The sequence below is a fragment of the Meleagris gallopavo genome, chromosome 3 (genome assembly GCF_000146605.3).
Source record: "Meleagris gallopavo isolate NT-WF06-2002-E0010 breed Aviagen turkey brand Nicholas breeding stock chromosome 3, Turkey_5.1, whole genome shotgun sequence".
In the NCBI taxonomy this organism is placed as follows: domain Eukaryota; kingdom Metazoa; phylum Chordata; class Aves; order Galliformes; family Phasianidae; genus Meleagris; species Meleagris gallopavo.
The window spans coordinates 45,253,132-45,267,293 of record NC_015013.2 but is presented as its reverse complement, the minus strand read 5'-3'; the positions used below and the strand labels follow the sequence as shown (position 1 = coordinate 45,267,293).

Below are 14,162 nucleotides of genomic sequence, written 5' to 3'. Positions count from 1 at the left end.
GCCGCAGCTCCGGCCCGGGCCGCTTCCTCGTGGGTACCCACGGGCTGTGCCTCCTTCAGGCCTCATCCGCCGCTGCCCCGCGGGCTCCTCCGTAGCTGCACGGGCAGATCTGCTCCACACGGTGCCCACGGGCTGCAGTGGGACAGCCTGCTCCTTTGTGGGCCTCTCCTGGACTGCAGGGAGCTGCTGCTGTGTGCCTGGAGCTCCTCCTGCCCTCCTTCTGCACTGGCCTCGGTGCCTGCAGGGCTGTTCTCTCACATCTCTCCCTATTGCTGCTCCATGGTGTTATTTCCCTTTCTAAAATCTGCTCTCCAAGAGCACGCCCAGCATCACTCGTGGCTCAGCTCTGGCAGCGGTGGGTCCCTGTTGGAGCAGCTGGAGCTCTGAGCTGACATGGGGCACAGCTGGGCTCTGCTCACAGAAGCTGCCCTGCAGCACCTCAGTACCAGAACCCTGCCAAGGGAACCCAGTACACAAGCAAACAGCTTCTTCTCTCTGATCCTGTGTTAAGAAACAAACAAAACCAACAGAAACAGGAAAAAAGAAAAATCAGCTCAGCCCCAAGGAGTAAGCTAACAGCCTTTGATCAGACCAAGTATGTAAAACTTGAAGCCTAAAAAGAAAGAGAGGAAGATTTAGGTAGAACTTAGAAACCACACCTTTAACAACATAATGTAGCTTTCCAGTTACAACAGTCCTTTATGAGATTCTTAAGAAGTTTTACAGCCATGTTATATTTGATGTACATCCCACTCTCAGCAAATGGGCCCTAAACAGCACCTGCAGAGAAGTTGCAGCGTTTCATGGCTGATAAGATTTGTGGCTTCCCTCACATCAGGCTGATAAATTGAGAGAAAGGGAGGTTATGTTACTTGTATGTGGTTCATAGATCAAGTTAGAAATATTAGAAGCAGCAATAAGATCTCTTACCCCACTTTGTAATGCTAGATTTGTTTTGTCTGCTGCTTTGCCCTGCCTTGCAGTCACACTCCACAATCTCTGTAGGTCCTCTCCAACAGAACTTTTCTATTCTGTCTGAGGTGATAACCAGGAGCCACACCAGGGTTTGGGGACCACATCTGAGCTTGTACCACGGTGAGGACTGTGGGACTGCTGCAGTAAAACAAAGTGATTTGCCCCTGGGATATAACGTATTGAACATGGCCATAATCTGTTTCCTTGTGAGAAATATGCTGCTTACAAATGACAGACTTTGCATGATGGTGGATTTTGCAGGCATGTGCCTGACCTCCGTATCTGTAAGAAGGATATTTTCAAAGTTAAGCATAGTGTAGTACTGCACCAGGGAGATTTTTCCTGATGAAAACATTCAGTAGTGATTTTTTTTTTTAGTGGCTGTGTTTTTTGTTACTAGCTGTTGCACTTACATACAAATTATATGATTGTCTTCTGATTTTTCAATAGGTCTGGGACAAAAGTGAAAATGGGGATTGGCATTGCACTGCAAGCTGGAAGGTTTGTATTAATAGTCATTACAGAGTGATACTGTTATTTCTATTTCTTTTTTTTTGTAGTGATATATTTTCACACAGCGGTAGTGTGTGCTTGAGGAGTTGGAAAACAGTACTTTTGCTTTTAATTGAATATTTTCTTGTTTGCATTTTCTTGGCTGCGGGGAGAAAAAAGAATAGGAATGGCTGTTCAACACTGTAACTGACCTCTTTTTTTTTTGCCCATAACCTTTCTGAGAACTATATATGGAGACTAGTTCATCAGAGCAATTAACTAGTGCATTCGGCTTCTGACTTATCCTGGAGCTTGTATATAACATGACCAGGGTACAGTAATCCCTATAAAAGGAAGTGCAAGTGAAGCTTTTATATTCCCTTTCTCTAGCAAAAGCGGTGTTCATTGACCAGGTATGAAAGAGGAGTTTGTTGTGAAGAAGGACAAGCTAAGTAATGCTCTACACATGCTACAAGCAAGCTAGAAATGGACATAGTGATGGTTGAAAATGTAAAACAAGGCTCCTGTCAAGACAGAATCTTAGTTGGCAACTATGTTTTTTGGAACTTAGGATTTTAAAGCAGTAATGAATAATACTTAGAGATGCTAGGTATGCTACTTTAGACCTCTTACTTCTGCTTTACAGCAGGAAGTCACAAAAGCGTATGGAAAACCCTTCATGCTCGCTTGGAGTCATGTGTTTCTCTGAACTGTTGCACTTTGTGTTATCTTGCAGACGCACAGTGGCTCTGTGTGGCGTGTGACATGGGCCCATCCTGAGTTTGGGCAGGTCCTGGCCTCCTGCTCTTTTGATAGAACAGCAGCTGTGTGGGAAGAAATAGTGGGAGAATCCAATGATAAACTCCGAGGCCAGAGTCACTGGGTAAGATTTTAACTATAAATTTAGTTTTTACTGTTTTCATGTGTCCAGAAAAACAGGCTGTGCCTCGTTGATTTGTTTGCTTATTGTATTGGGCTGAAGCTTTAAACTGTTTGAACTCCAGAATTACACAGAAGACCGAACATTAAGTTGTTGTAAATTCCATGTACTGGACATCTGAGTTTGCAATGTATTTGCTATTCCTAAAACAGAACTCAGAAAATTTTCTTCTCTAATGTGAAGTGTCCTTGACTTTATTGTGTTTTGTTAATTTGTGGCAATGTTCCAATATAAGAGTACTTTCAAGACATTTGGACAGACAGCTAAATGGCAACATTCAGGCCAGTTAAGTGTCACTTAATATTGGTATAATTAGGTGTTCCTCTGCAAACCTGAATCTCATACGCAATAGAACTGAAGTTGTAGGTATTTTATTCTTTATTCGTCTGAAACCATCTTGTGCCATTCTTTTTCCTCTTTGAAACAGTAGCTCACGTTTGGAGAATAAAACATTTTGCTCAGAAGTAGATTTTCTGGATAGCATTTCACAGAGGGAATTTCTATATCTAAACAGACTTTTTGCAGACACTTAATCTTATAGATCTCAGTATACTGTTCCTCCAGTCCTATATTCTGCCTTCAGTTATCTGCAATTTTCTACTTTCCGCTAAAGCTTTCTAATGTTAAAGTGTGTGACTGGGCAGAGTTGAGTTGTTGGAACCTGTAGCATCTAGCGGGGTATGGAAGCTGACTTCATGTGCAGGAGCTGTACTGGTCTGTAGTTTTCAGGTCTAACTCATGCTTTCCTGACAAGAAAAGAGAAAGCTTGGAACAAAAACTATTTATTTCTTTTGTCCTTTTTCACTCTAGACAACTTTCCTATCAAATGTCTGCTGTATTCTCCCATTCCCTTCTCAGAAGTACTTGTTCAGACACTTCTGTTGGGAAATGCCTCATGGTCAACTTCAGTAGCACTGAGATTAGAAAGCAGTGTTGTTAGGGATCGCAGTTGATACTGTCAGCACTATGTATGAAGAGGACACATTCAAACTGCCTGTGGCCAATGCATTTGTATTTTATGCTTGTGTTCCTTTCTTTTTTTTCCTGAAGTTTAATCTAAACAACTTCTGTTGCTCTCAGAACTTTGATATCACAGTGCACCTGCTTCAAATGGCACCAATGCAGTAATTTGTCCTTTTTTTCCTATTAAGTCAGTATATAAAGTTATTCTAGTTCTGGATGGAAGAAATAAACGATGCTATGAAGCAGTGTTGTCAGACTTTCGCTACCTTCTGGGCAAGGGGAAAAAAGTCAACAAATTAGGAAATGCATTTGGAGACATCCAAGAACTTCTGCCTTTCTTTTGCAGGTAAAGAGGACCACTCTGGTAGACAGTAGGACATCTGTTACAGATGTGAAATTTGCTCCCAAGCACATGGGTCTTATGTTAGCAACTTGCTCAGCAGATGGAGTTGTAAGGATTTATGAAGCCCCAGATGTGATGAATCTCAGTCAGTGGTCACTGCAGCATGAGATCTCGTGCAAGCTAAGCTGCAGTTGCATTTCGTGGAATCCTTCAAGGTACGTTAATAAAACCATAGGTGTTGCTTTATGACTGTGTAAGCAGAAGATCTGAAGAGTTAGTTCTGGAAGTGTTACAGAATGCCCTTTGTCCCATGAGGATGTATTCCCAAACTTAATTACAAGCAGTAATCAACAAGCTCAAGAACTGCAGTGTGCTTTTTTTTTTTATCCCACAAAACTTACCTGAGAGTTTCCTATAGAAAAAAGTGTTTATAAAGAGTGTGTTCCCATGTTTTTGCTTCAGGAAGTTGTCACAATAGGTAATAATTTGGACAACTCTAACAAGGGCACGCACCCTTGGCAGTGCTGGAAACCACAGGCTTTGCTAACACAAAGTCTAAGGGTTGTATTGTTCCTTTAGTTGTATCTTCAGGGGCTCAGTGATGTATTTAACCTACTTGGACAGAAAGATATCAGAGGAATGCAATGGTTGGGTTATCCCCACCCTGAAGAATACATAAGTAATCTGTCCCAAAGGTTCAGAGTACAAGCTTTATCTCTACATCACCCTAGGAAGTTGTGTTAAAAGTTGATTTAAAAACTAGTACTCATATATATGAGTATCTTTTGTAATTGGCTTTCCAAAACCTGAATGAAACCCCCCCTTAATCAGTCACTGAGAATCATTGGATGCAGATTGTACCGTATTCCTTAAAGCAAGTACTTCACTGCAAATGCATAAATGAATTTAATCCTGATGTCTGGGAGCATATGTCATCCTGAACTAAATTGCCAAATTGTGTTCCTTGATGTTTTATCTTTATTTGTTGTATAAAGTAGACATTCAAGACAACAGAATTGAGGTAATACTGATAACTATGAATAATACTTTGTATTTCTTTCTAGGCAATTTTTTTGTTCTATTTACAGATGTCTTAAATTTTGGAGATGGCTTGTGAAATAATTATTAACAGAATTCGCTTCTTTTTACTTCCAGCTCCAGAGCACATTCTCCAATGATAGCTGTAGGAAGTGATGACAACAGTCCAAATATATTAGCTAAAGTTCAAATTTACGAATACAATGAAAATACCAGGTATGCTAAATAACAATATATTTGTGGGATCTTAGAATAGCTTGTAAATGTCTGGCCTTCTGTTTCATTCCTGTTGTTGCTCATGGAGAGGAGTGGGAAATAATAATACTCCTCACTTTTGTCTGTAAGACTTTGAATGGGAGAGACACCTCAGAAGGCTAACAGATGTCAAAGAAGAACAAAATTATAAAAATCTGCCATCTCAGCACAGAAATTCCAGTACTCCTACTGGTATTTTAAAGGAAGAGTTGCTTTTATGCTTCTGCAAATTTTTATTCTTAGTTTTGCACAAGGAATCAGTAGGACCAAAGTTGGAAGTTTGAATTATGCTGAACTAGAAACTGTTTTGTTCAAGGTAACAATAAAAATGGTTCTAAGATCATATTTATAATGACAGAAGATCCTGTGAGTTATTAGCAGTCAGTAGCAGTTGGGAGTTAAGGATTCAGAACCAGAAAATGCATGCTGAACCATTTTCAATTAGTGGATGACAGATTGTGTTTCATTCAGTATGACTGCCATGTGAATGGTTCCAGGGTGTTTTGTGAGCTTATTCCTGACTTCAGGCTACGTTCTTTGTGCATTAACAGTACAGAAAATTTGTTGCAACTCACCTTGTGGTAAATAAGAAAATGAAATATATTGCTGTACAGAAAAGGAGGTAGGTAGTAGCCTGCTTACAAGCACAAGCTATTTAGTAAGTTTCTGGAGTAGAAATTCCTCTTCAAATTTGTGAATGAAGGAATTTTTAAAATTCTCTCTTCTATCTGTTGACAGAAGTGTTCTTTGTACTGGAATCTGTGCTTTGTCTATGATTTAGTATTACATTCAGAAAGATTAACACAGTGGAAGTGGGATACAGGAGTGTAACAGCAAAAGGATCAGCGCAGATAGGATGGTATTTCAAAGGAAAAGTAAAGGTGCTTACCTGCCTCTGAAGATCTAGGCTTGCAGGAAAGACTCCACAAGGGAGGGATCTCAACCAGAGATCCTTCCATAGTGGCAGTCAGCCCTTAAATGAGGTCTAAGAGAGATGCAGCCAGGCTCCATCTCTTCCAGTCACACAGCTGAATTGCCTTCACCTGTGCTCCCAGGGCTAACCTTTCCCCAGGTGATCATTCAGTGGTTCAGGCCATGACTTAACAGTTCCCTTGTGTTTAGTGTTATGATATTAGTAGTTAACGTATCTGCTGTATTCACTTTCTGAAGAAATCAGCTTATAATTATTAGTTAGAATGTAATTTATGTTAAAATAATTACAGCTTTGCATCATCATGTATCCTAACTAACCCCCTTTTCCGTGTTCTGTTATGTTTGCTTTACATAATTAGTGACCCTGGCAGTTGTAGTGGCACTAATGGTTAATTTTTCATGCCCTACAGGAAATACGCAAAAGCAGAAGCTCTGATGACAGTCACAGATCCTGTGCACGATATTGCATTTGCTCCAAATCTGGGAAGATCCTTCCACATCTTAGCTGTAGCAACCAAAGACGTACGAATTTTCACACTAAAACCTCTAAGGTGAGCTTAAAAGCAAGACTGGAGCATAGTTCAGTATGATACGGTACATACTGTAGAGTCTTTCTTAGTAGTATCTGAGATGCAAAGGATGTAGTTCAATTTATTTTAGCAGCCTGTTTTTTTAGGATGACAAGATTGTGAGCAAAACGTCAGTTCTGCCTGAATATCTCTTAATAGTTCTAATCTATTATACAGCTGCTAAGTACATTTCTGGAAGGATATAGACCTCTTTTTATTGTTGTGTTCAAGCCAGAACTTCGAGCAGTTGTGTGCCAAACTGTCGCATCTCTCTTTAACAGGAAAGAATTGACTTCATCTGGAGGATTAACGAAATTTGAAATTCATATCGTGGCTCAGTTTGACAATCACAATTCCCAGGTGTGGCGAGTCAGCTGGAACATCACGGGCACAGTGCTGGCCTCCTCTGGCGATGACGGCTGTGTTAGGCTTTGGAAGGGTGAGAACTCTGCGGGTCTTCCGCTTGAAGTGCATCAGCTTTGTGCTACGCTCAGTGTATTTGAGGAAGTATTTTTGGAGTAAAGGTTTTTAGAATTTGGTGAATGATAGGTTTTTGCACTGACATTTCAGAAAAAAGGAAATAAGGTGCTGGAACATGGGAATGATTTAAGTTTCTGTGAATAGTTGTTACTGCACTATATCTGGTAATCTCAAATCTCATGTTTTACCAGATCGCAGCTATCTAAAATGGTCACTATTTAGAACTAACTTGTATTGTTAGTATTGAGTTGTTGTCTTTGCCTGCTGCCAAACCCAGAAAAACTGTATTCTGTTAAAACAGCACTCAGGCAATCTGGCTTTTTTTCCCCTTGAGCTTTTTTATATTTCTGTTTAAATTTCAAGAAGTGACAACAAAACTCAGTGGCAGTTCCCTCATCCATTCTCAGTAGTTTCTCAGCTTTCTATTAAAGCCTTATTAAGGACAAAACAAACTCACTCTTACCACAGAACAAAACGGAGGTGTAAATAATGGATAGGCAGAGAATGCCAAGCAGCTAAAGGACCAGATACTCAACTACTCAGAATATGTATGTTGATGCTGAAGTACAATTCTAGTTCACACCAGATGCCTAGCAGTTGAAGTATCATGACTGTACCAAAAGCTGAGTTTCAGAGTCCAAACTAACAGTTTCTATCTGCATACATTTGCAGCTAATTACATGGACAACTGGAAGTGCACTGGTATACTGAAAGGTAACGGGAGTCCAGTCAATGGTAGTTCCCAGCAGGGAATTTTTAACGCCTCTCTAGGTTCAGCCAATGCAAGCCTACAGAATTCACTAAATGGATCATCTGCCAGCAGGTAGGCTAACTGGTAAAGAGACTGGATCTCAGCAAATACTTTCTTCTCTGAGTCTTCTTGATTCTTAATTTCACTGAGTTTTCATGTTTTGTATTCTTTTGAAGTGTGGTGTCATTTATTACACGAATACTACTGCAAGCTATTCTGGCCTTGCTCTGTGTTTGTGTCTGTTACGCTAGTAGTAAGAGGAATTACCTTGTATAAATAAGCAATGGTAGCAATGGTTTTCACTTTTAGTCTTTTCGCTTTCTTAAAAAATCTTTCCTGAAGTAGTTTTGAACCAGAAGAAACTTGATCATACTGCTTTGTAACTGCCATTTAGATGCACGTATAAAAGTTAAGCAAAAATACCAGCAACAAATTCTGGTTTTGACTGGGACATTGTAGCAGGACGGAAGGAGGAAAAGACACTTTATAGCACAGGACTTCAACAATCATAGGCTGGTGTTTGTTTATTTTACTTGCGTTTTTGCAGGTGTAACATCATTTGAGTAAAAGTTTTGGGTTTTTTTTAATCTTCCTTACTCAAATGGAATTCTTACTGCTTTCTAAGTTGTTTTTATTCTTTAATAATTGCTACTAGGTAGGTAAATTAAACTGCCTTAACCAAAACCAGTTTTCAGTTTGTGTACACTAAACTCTAAAAATTACTGGGTCCTGCAGTTGTAAGGTGAATTCAGTACAGTGCTTTACAGGATGTGTGCTGTATAAGGGCTTGATGTGACCAAATTCCACAGCAGAAACTTACAGGTTATTTGGCCAGCTTTATTTGGTTTTCCCCAGATGCCTTCATTTCCATCCATGTACAGCTACCAATACAAACCTTTTTCTTTTAATTTAAAATGCTCATCTGTGAAGTACTGGAATAGGTTTTGGAGCGTTGCTGTTCCCCCTTCTACCACCCCTGGGTGATTCTGGCAGTTTAGAATGGCAGTTCTGGCTTCCAAATCCATTGCTCCATTGAAGAGAGAAGGGCATTCACATTTCCTCATAGGATAAATGGAGAGCAAAAGGTGGTTATGGGACAAGCCTCAAAAAAGAAAGGAAGCCAAAATTATATTGGTCATCTGGTTCCAATTGCTACTTATTGCGTAGCAAAAAATGCTGGAATTATTCCCATTTTGGACATGGGATATCAAAAGCTATGTAGCTGTAAGTGGTTTGGACTCCTGCAGGAAGGAGATACAGGCCATTTTATACCTCTTCAGTATGGGGGGTGGATCCATAATCTCCTTATCTAAGCCATACTGCCAGAAAGACGCCCGTACCCCACCCCAGTGGTGGTGGTTCTCTCCTTTATGTTGGTAGGGAGCCACCATGAAACTGAAACTTCTACTGTTGTTTTGGACTTCCTCCATTGCTCTGTGTTTTGAGAGTTAGATATTGGGATTCACTTTTGGTTACAGAATTAAGTCTATGGCTGTGGAATTTAAGAATATGTCCTAGAATGGGACATATTCATACTAAGGTGCACTTAACGCGTTTTCTGTTTTAATCATGTTGGCATGAACCGCAAAAACGTAGTTGCTAACTTTTTTTTAGCCATTAACATTTATAAGAAAGATTTATTTACTGACATTTGACTAAATTGGTATGCTACACAATCTACTTTGTCTGTAACCACAAACATGATGTTTTGGTGTTCATATGTTTAAACACATAAGGTAGCTAAGGCGTAGGTACATCTGGATCTCTGGAAAACAGTTAAAACACAGTCATCAAAGTGGGTTCTCAGCCAAAATAGTTTTTAAATGGATGATACAGATTGTTGGAAAGGAGTTGGCAGGGTGATATTGTTATGCTGATATCATTATATATGTCTGGATTTGTGATACAATTTCCCTTCTCCATCTGTATTATGTCCTTTTTAACAGAAAGCAGAGCTGATACCAAGCTAACTGGAGTAACTTTGATGTTTTGCTGCTTGTTGCATGCACACAGGAATGGAAAATGAACTCCTTTTTCCCCTCCCCAACGCCGTTTGACCTCTCCCAAGACACCAGCAGCCTGCTAACTACTAAACGCTATTCAAAAAACCTTTTTAAACCACGTTGTGTACTTTTTTTGTACTAGGCCGCACAGTTTGATACTGTTGAAACTCCTGATAGAAAAATACTAGGAGAGGCTTTTTGTTTAAAAAAAGAAAAAATCAAAAAAACTTCCATCAGAACAGTTTCTTAAAATAACTTGTCAAATGAGCTAGTTCTTGAGTAAAAATGAAAATCTTGTCCTTGGTTGGGGTGGGAGGAGGGAAGTGACCATTAAAGTAACTTTCATTAAAATTGTTTTGATAACTGCTGTGTTTTACATTTCATAGTGTTTAACACTTGACTGAGATTCCTTAACATCGCAAGTTTGTGACTGCTTTGTACTATATGCAATTGTTAGTTTTAAAGGAAAAAGAAAATTGTGCTTTGACAATTGTACAGATGGTAGCTTTTGATAGTTTGGTATTTCTTCGTTTATAACTTAGTATGACTTAAAATATGTGTTTTGTAAGTACTGTCAAGCTTTCTTCATCCTGACTGGGACGCATACTTTTTTGATGTGTTTGTATGTTCCTATGGCAATGATTCCATGCGTAACTAAAATTCTGAGAGTACTGTCCTAAATAATGCAAATGTTTGAGCCATATGAAAGTTGAAACCAAAATGCAGCGTGTTGTGGATTGTCCGTAATTTCATAAGTGTACAGCTGTTCTTTTAGGAAAGTCCACAGAACTGTAAACAATATAGATAACACCTGTAGGTATCTAATGTAGTTATACTAAAACACACAAATATTACGGGTAAGTTCTAATAAAAATGGCAGAAAAATGACACGGAGTGCTGTAATTCTGAGTTCTGGATTCACCAGGAAGCTGAAATTGATCCTGAGTATTTTGCAGAAATACGGAAATAGACACAAAGATTGTACTTCACTGAAAGCAGTTATCTTCTGTAAATGTATACTATTAAATTTAAACTATTGTAAAAGCTATACAATGTTTTTATGTCTATTCTGGAAGTCCCGTGAAGTTCATCTGAGTTAGATGCATATGCAGAAAATGTACTTACATGATTTTTAATGTATAACTTGTGTCGCAAATGGAGCGTTACTAAAAGCTGTTAAGAGACCACAGGAATTCTGGGAGAGTGAAAGCATGTTCATAGCTGTGTTATGAAATTCTTTTGATTTCCAAAGCAGTTTGTTCATTCTGCAAGATGGGTACTAGAATTATTATTACAGTATTCTTTCTATGAGTTTCAGGGGAAAACTTTTTTTCCTGAAAGGACAGTTTCCAGATTTGTCTTGTTTTGAATTACAAGCCCTGATTTCTGCTATTACGTTCTATTGGTTTTGGCATGGATATACTAAAGCTTTTTTTTTTTGTTTTCCAGCATGTCTTTCTCCCCTTTGGTTCTCCTTGTATTTACTGCCTTTCTCTTTTTTTCTTTTGTTTTTTTTTTTGTTTTGTTTGTTTTTTGTTTGTTTTTTTTTGTTTTTTTTTTGTTTTTGTTTTGGTGTTTTGTTCCTGTCTTAATTGTTTCAGGTATTTCTTTCCCCCTCTGGATTCCCCACGGGCTGGATCGAGATGGTCCAGTCATGCCCAGCTCCTTCCTCCTCCTCCTCTGATAGAGCACTCTTGCGATGCTGACACTGCCAACCTCCAGTATCCTCACCCTCGCAGACGATGTGTATCTCGGCCTCTTAATCTATTACCTGAGAATGAAGGGGTCTAACATGTTACTTTGAATAAATGTTAAAGGGCCTTATACTGATGGTTGTGAATGCTTCCATTTCTGGCTGCTTTTGTGTTCCTTCTCTCCTACAGAAGATTAAAAAAATTTGGGGTCTTCATGCATGTTTTGCAAAACAAACTGCAATATTTGGAACAGTCATTTGTGTGCATCAAAGGAACATGTTAATCGGTAGGCTTTCAACTGTGACAACACATGCCAACGTGAACCATGAGCTGCTACGGAGTAGCCAACTTCAAAGTGCCTGCCCTGGTTTGTTTGTTTGTTTTTTCCTTTTCTTTTTGGTATCAGTTTATCGTGGTCTTGAATTTTTTCTTTTATATATTGCACTGAGAAATGTGAAATGTATTCTCAAAGATACTTTCAAGAAGTGGTTGAATAACTAAAGGATGATGTTTGATCAACTCATAAAAGAACAAAGCCATTCCTGTGTATACTGCAGCAAAATGCAATTTGGAATATTGGGTTACTTTAAAAAATTTCCATCTTGCTGTATAAATATTTAAATTTTATAATTGTGGTTGACTAATAAACTTATTTTAAAAGGTGTGTTAGCATGTCTTTTCTTGTAATGGTGTGGAGCTGTTTTGTAACCAGTGTGAGATTTTGGATTCAGATGTCTGTTCTCCTGTATTTAGGTCAAAGAAGCCATGCCTTTCTGGATATGCAGTAGGATATTACGTTTTTCTACTGCACACTGTACTCATTGACATTTCTTATGGATGTGTTGGTGATCTAGAGACAGTTGCAGTTGTCAGATTTCAATTCCAGCAGCCTCAGATTTGCAAGGATTGAGTAGTTCACTTAGGACATTGAAGAAACAGTTACGACTTAAAAACTTCCTTTTTGATGGGTCAGTACAGGAATAGCATGGCTGTGGCTCAGCATGCTGGCATTGACTCAGGGCTGGCTGGAGTGAGGCAGCAGGAGGATAAAGCAGGACCTTTACTGCATGGAATTTCTATGGAGTAGCATTACTGTACAGGGTGACGTGGAGCTGGTTCAGCAGATTGAATGGGGAGGAGATTAAATGGGCACTGTGCCACACAAACCTAAAGTATCAGTGTATTTCCTGACAGCTCTTGCTCTTGATATTGCCACATGCTTTGGAATGGGCTTTTGTGACTTCCCAGGCTAAATCACTAGCATCAGGTAACAAGAGGGTAACCTGCATTCTTCAGGAGTATTCTAAAAGCTATATTTACTCATAAAACCTTCAAATATTTTGCTCAGATCCATATTTGTTTCTTGATTGTCTCTGTTGAGTCTAATTTTAATTTATTAAAAGCTGTAAGAAGTAGCTATACCGTGAAGGAGTGCCTGCTGACAGAGCACAGGGGTATGGTGCCAAGAAGTTTCAGCCAACAGGAATAGAACTGTGGAGAAAAGAGAAGGTTTAGTAAAATCCTTTTTATCAAGAAGTTATTTTTTTTTTCCTTGAAACCATGCTGTACTTTGCATGATAAACAACAGAAATGTTATGTGATTGAAAATAAGATGAAAATTGAGATATTAAATAATAACATTCCTCTGTACAGGAATGAGCTTTATGAGTTAAAAACAAACTCTTATGCTGGACTGGAATTAATTCCTAAAACATAAGAACATTCTGGATATGCAAACAGCAAAATATACTTTTGAAGGTTTAAGCCATTTGCAGAATTTCTCTTGCCCCTTTAGAAAATCACATCCTTCAATACAGCAATTAGTCTGTTCTTTACTGCTTTTCTTATATCAAAGAAATGTTCCTTCCTATGCAACCATCAATAAAAATAAGGTTGCAGTGTCCGTGTCTTTTTTTATAGCTAATTCAGGATGGTAATGGGAGCAGCTTTAAAGGCAAGCCGGCTGCAATAAGAAAATGCTGACAGAAAACACTGACAGAAGAAAATGCCTGCTGGCCTGGGAATCAGACCTAAGAAACAAAAGCATCCTAAAGAAATGCATCTGAGTTCTTGGAAGATCTCGAGAACTGTAGACATCCTGGAGAGACCCTCCATAAGGACAAAATCAAGGAACTGTAACAGCAACATCCTGAGAAAGTAGGAAGTGGCACTTTTAGCTGAAAGAACAGAAGAATTGCCTGGGAAAAGTAAAAATTTTGTCTGCACAGTAGATTGCAGCATCTGTTGGCTGTGACAAGTAATGGTGTCCTATGCCCTCTCTTTGTGCTAATGACTTGTTTTCTATCCTAAATGAAGCTTCTCTTTTCTCTCTGCAATGCTCTCATTCCATGCATAAGCTTTTCCTATGGGACTTCCTAAAGAGATTGGATTTTCACCGGGGATGCCTGGCTGACTATAAGCTGGCTCCATGGTCTGTGATGCGAATGGTCTTTGAAGTGAGATTGTTGTGTATTGGCCCCACACTTGAGATTGGCTTAAGGAGTACCGCTGGGACATTTCGTATATTAATGAATGTGTATATTTGTAGTAACTCGTAAGATTTAATAATATATATAATATATGGCTGCTATACCTGATATGGCTGCTATACAATTAATGTAAATGTGCTTAATTTTCTGGTAATTTTTAACAGCTTGATAAATTATTAATTATATGTACACTTGCTAGTGGTGATTTGCTTATATGTATAAAGCAAAAAAAAAAAA

The 14,162-nt window shown here is 38.9% G+C and overlaps 1 protein-coding gene across 1 annotated transcript; it reads left to right on the top strand.

The window, feature by feature from the left end:
• The first annotated feature begins 1,160 nt into the window (after window positions 1-1,160).
• Window positions 1,161-7,815, top strand: SEH1L (SEH1 like nucleoporin). The gene is made up of 8 exons (XM_019614334.1): window positions 1,161-1,259; window positions 1,426-1,476; window positions 2,204-2,350; window positions 3,717-3,928; window positions 4,869-4,967; window positions 6,350-6,490; window positions 6,790-6,947; window positions 7,661-7,815. Exons 1-8 carry the CDS (start codon window positions 1,161-1,163, stop codon window positions 7,813-7,815), a joined length of 1,062 nt encoding a protein of 353 aa, XP_019469879.1.
• Window positions 7,816-14,162: the final 6,347 nt, after the last annotated feature.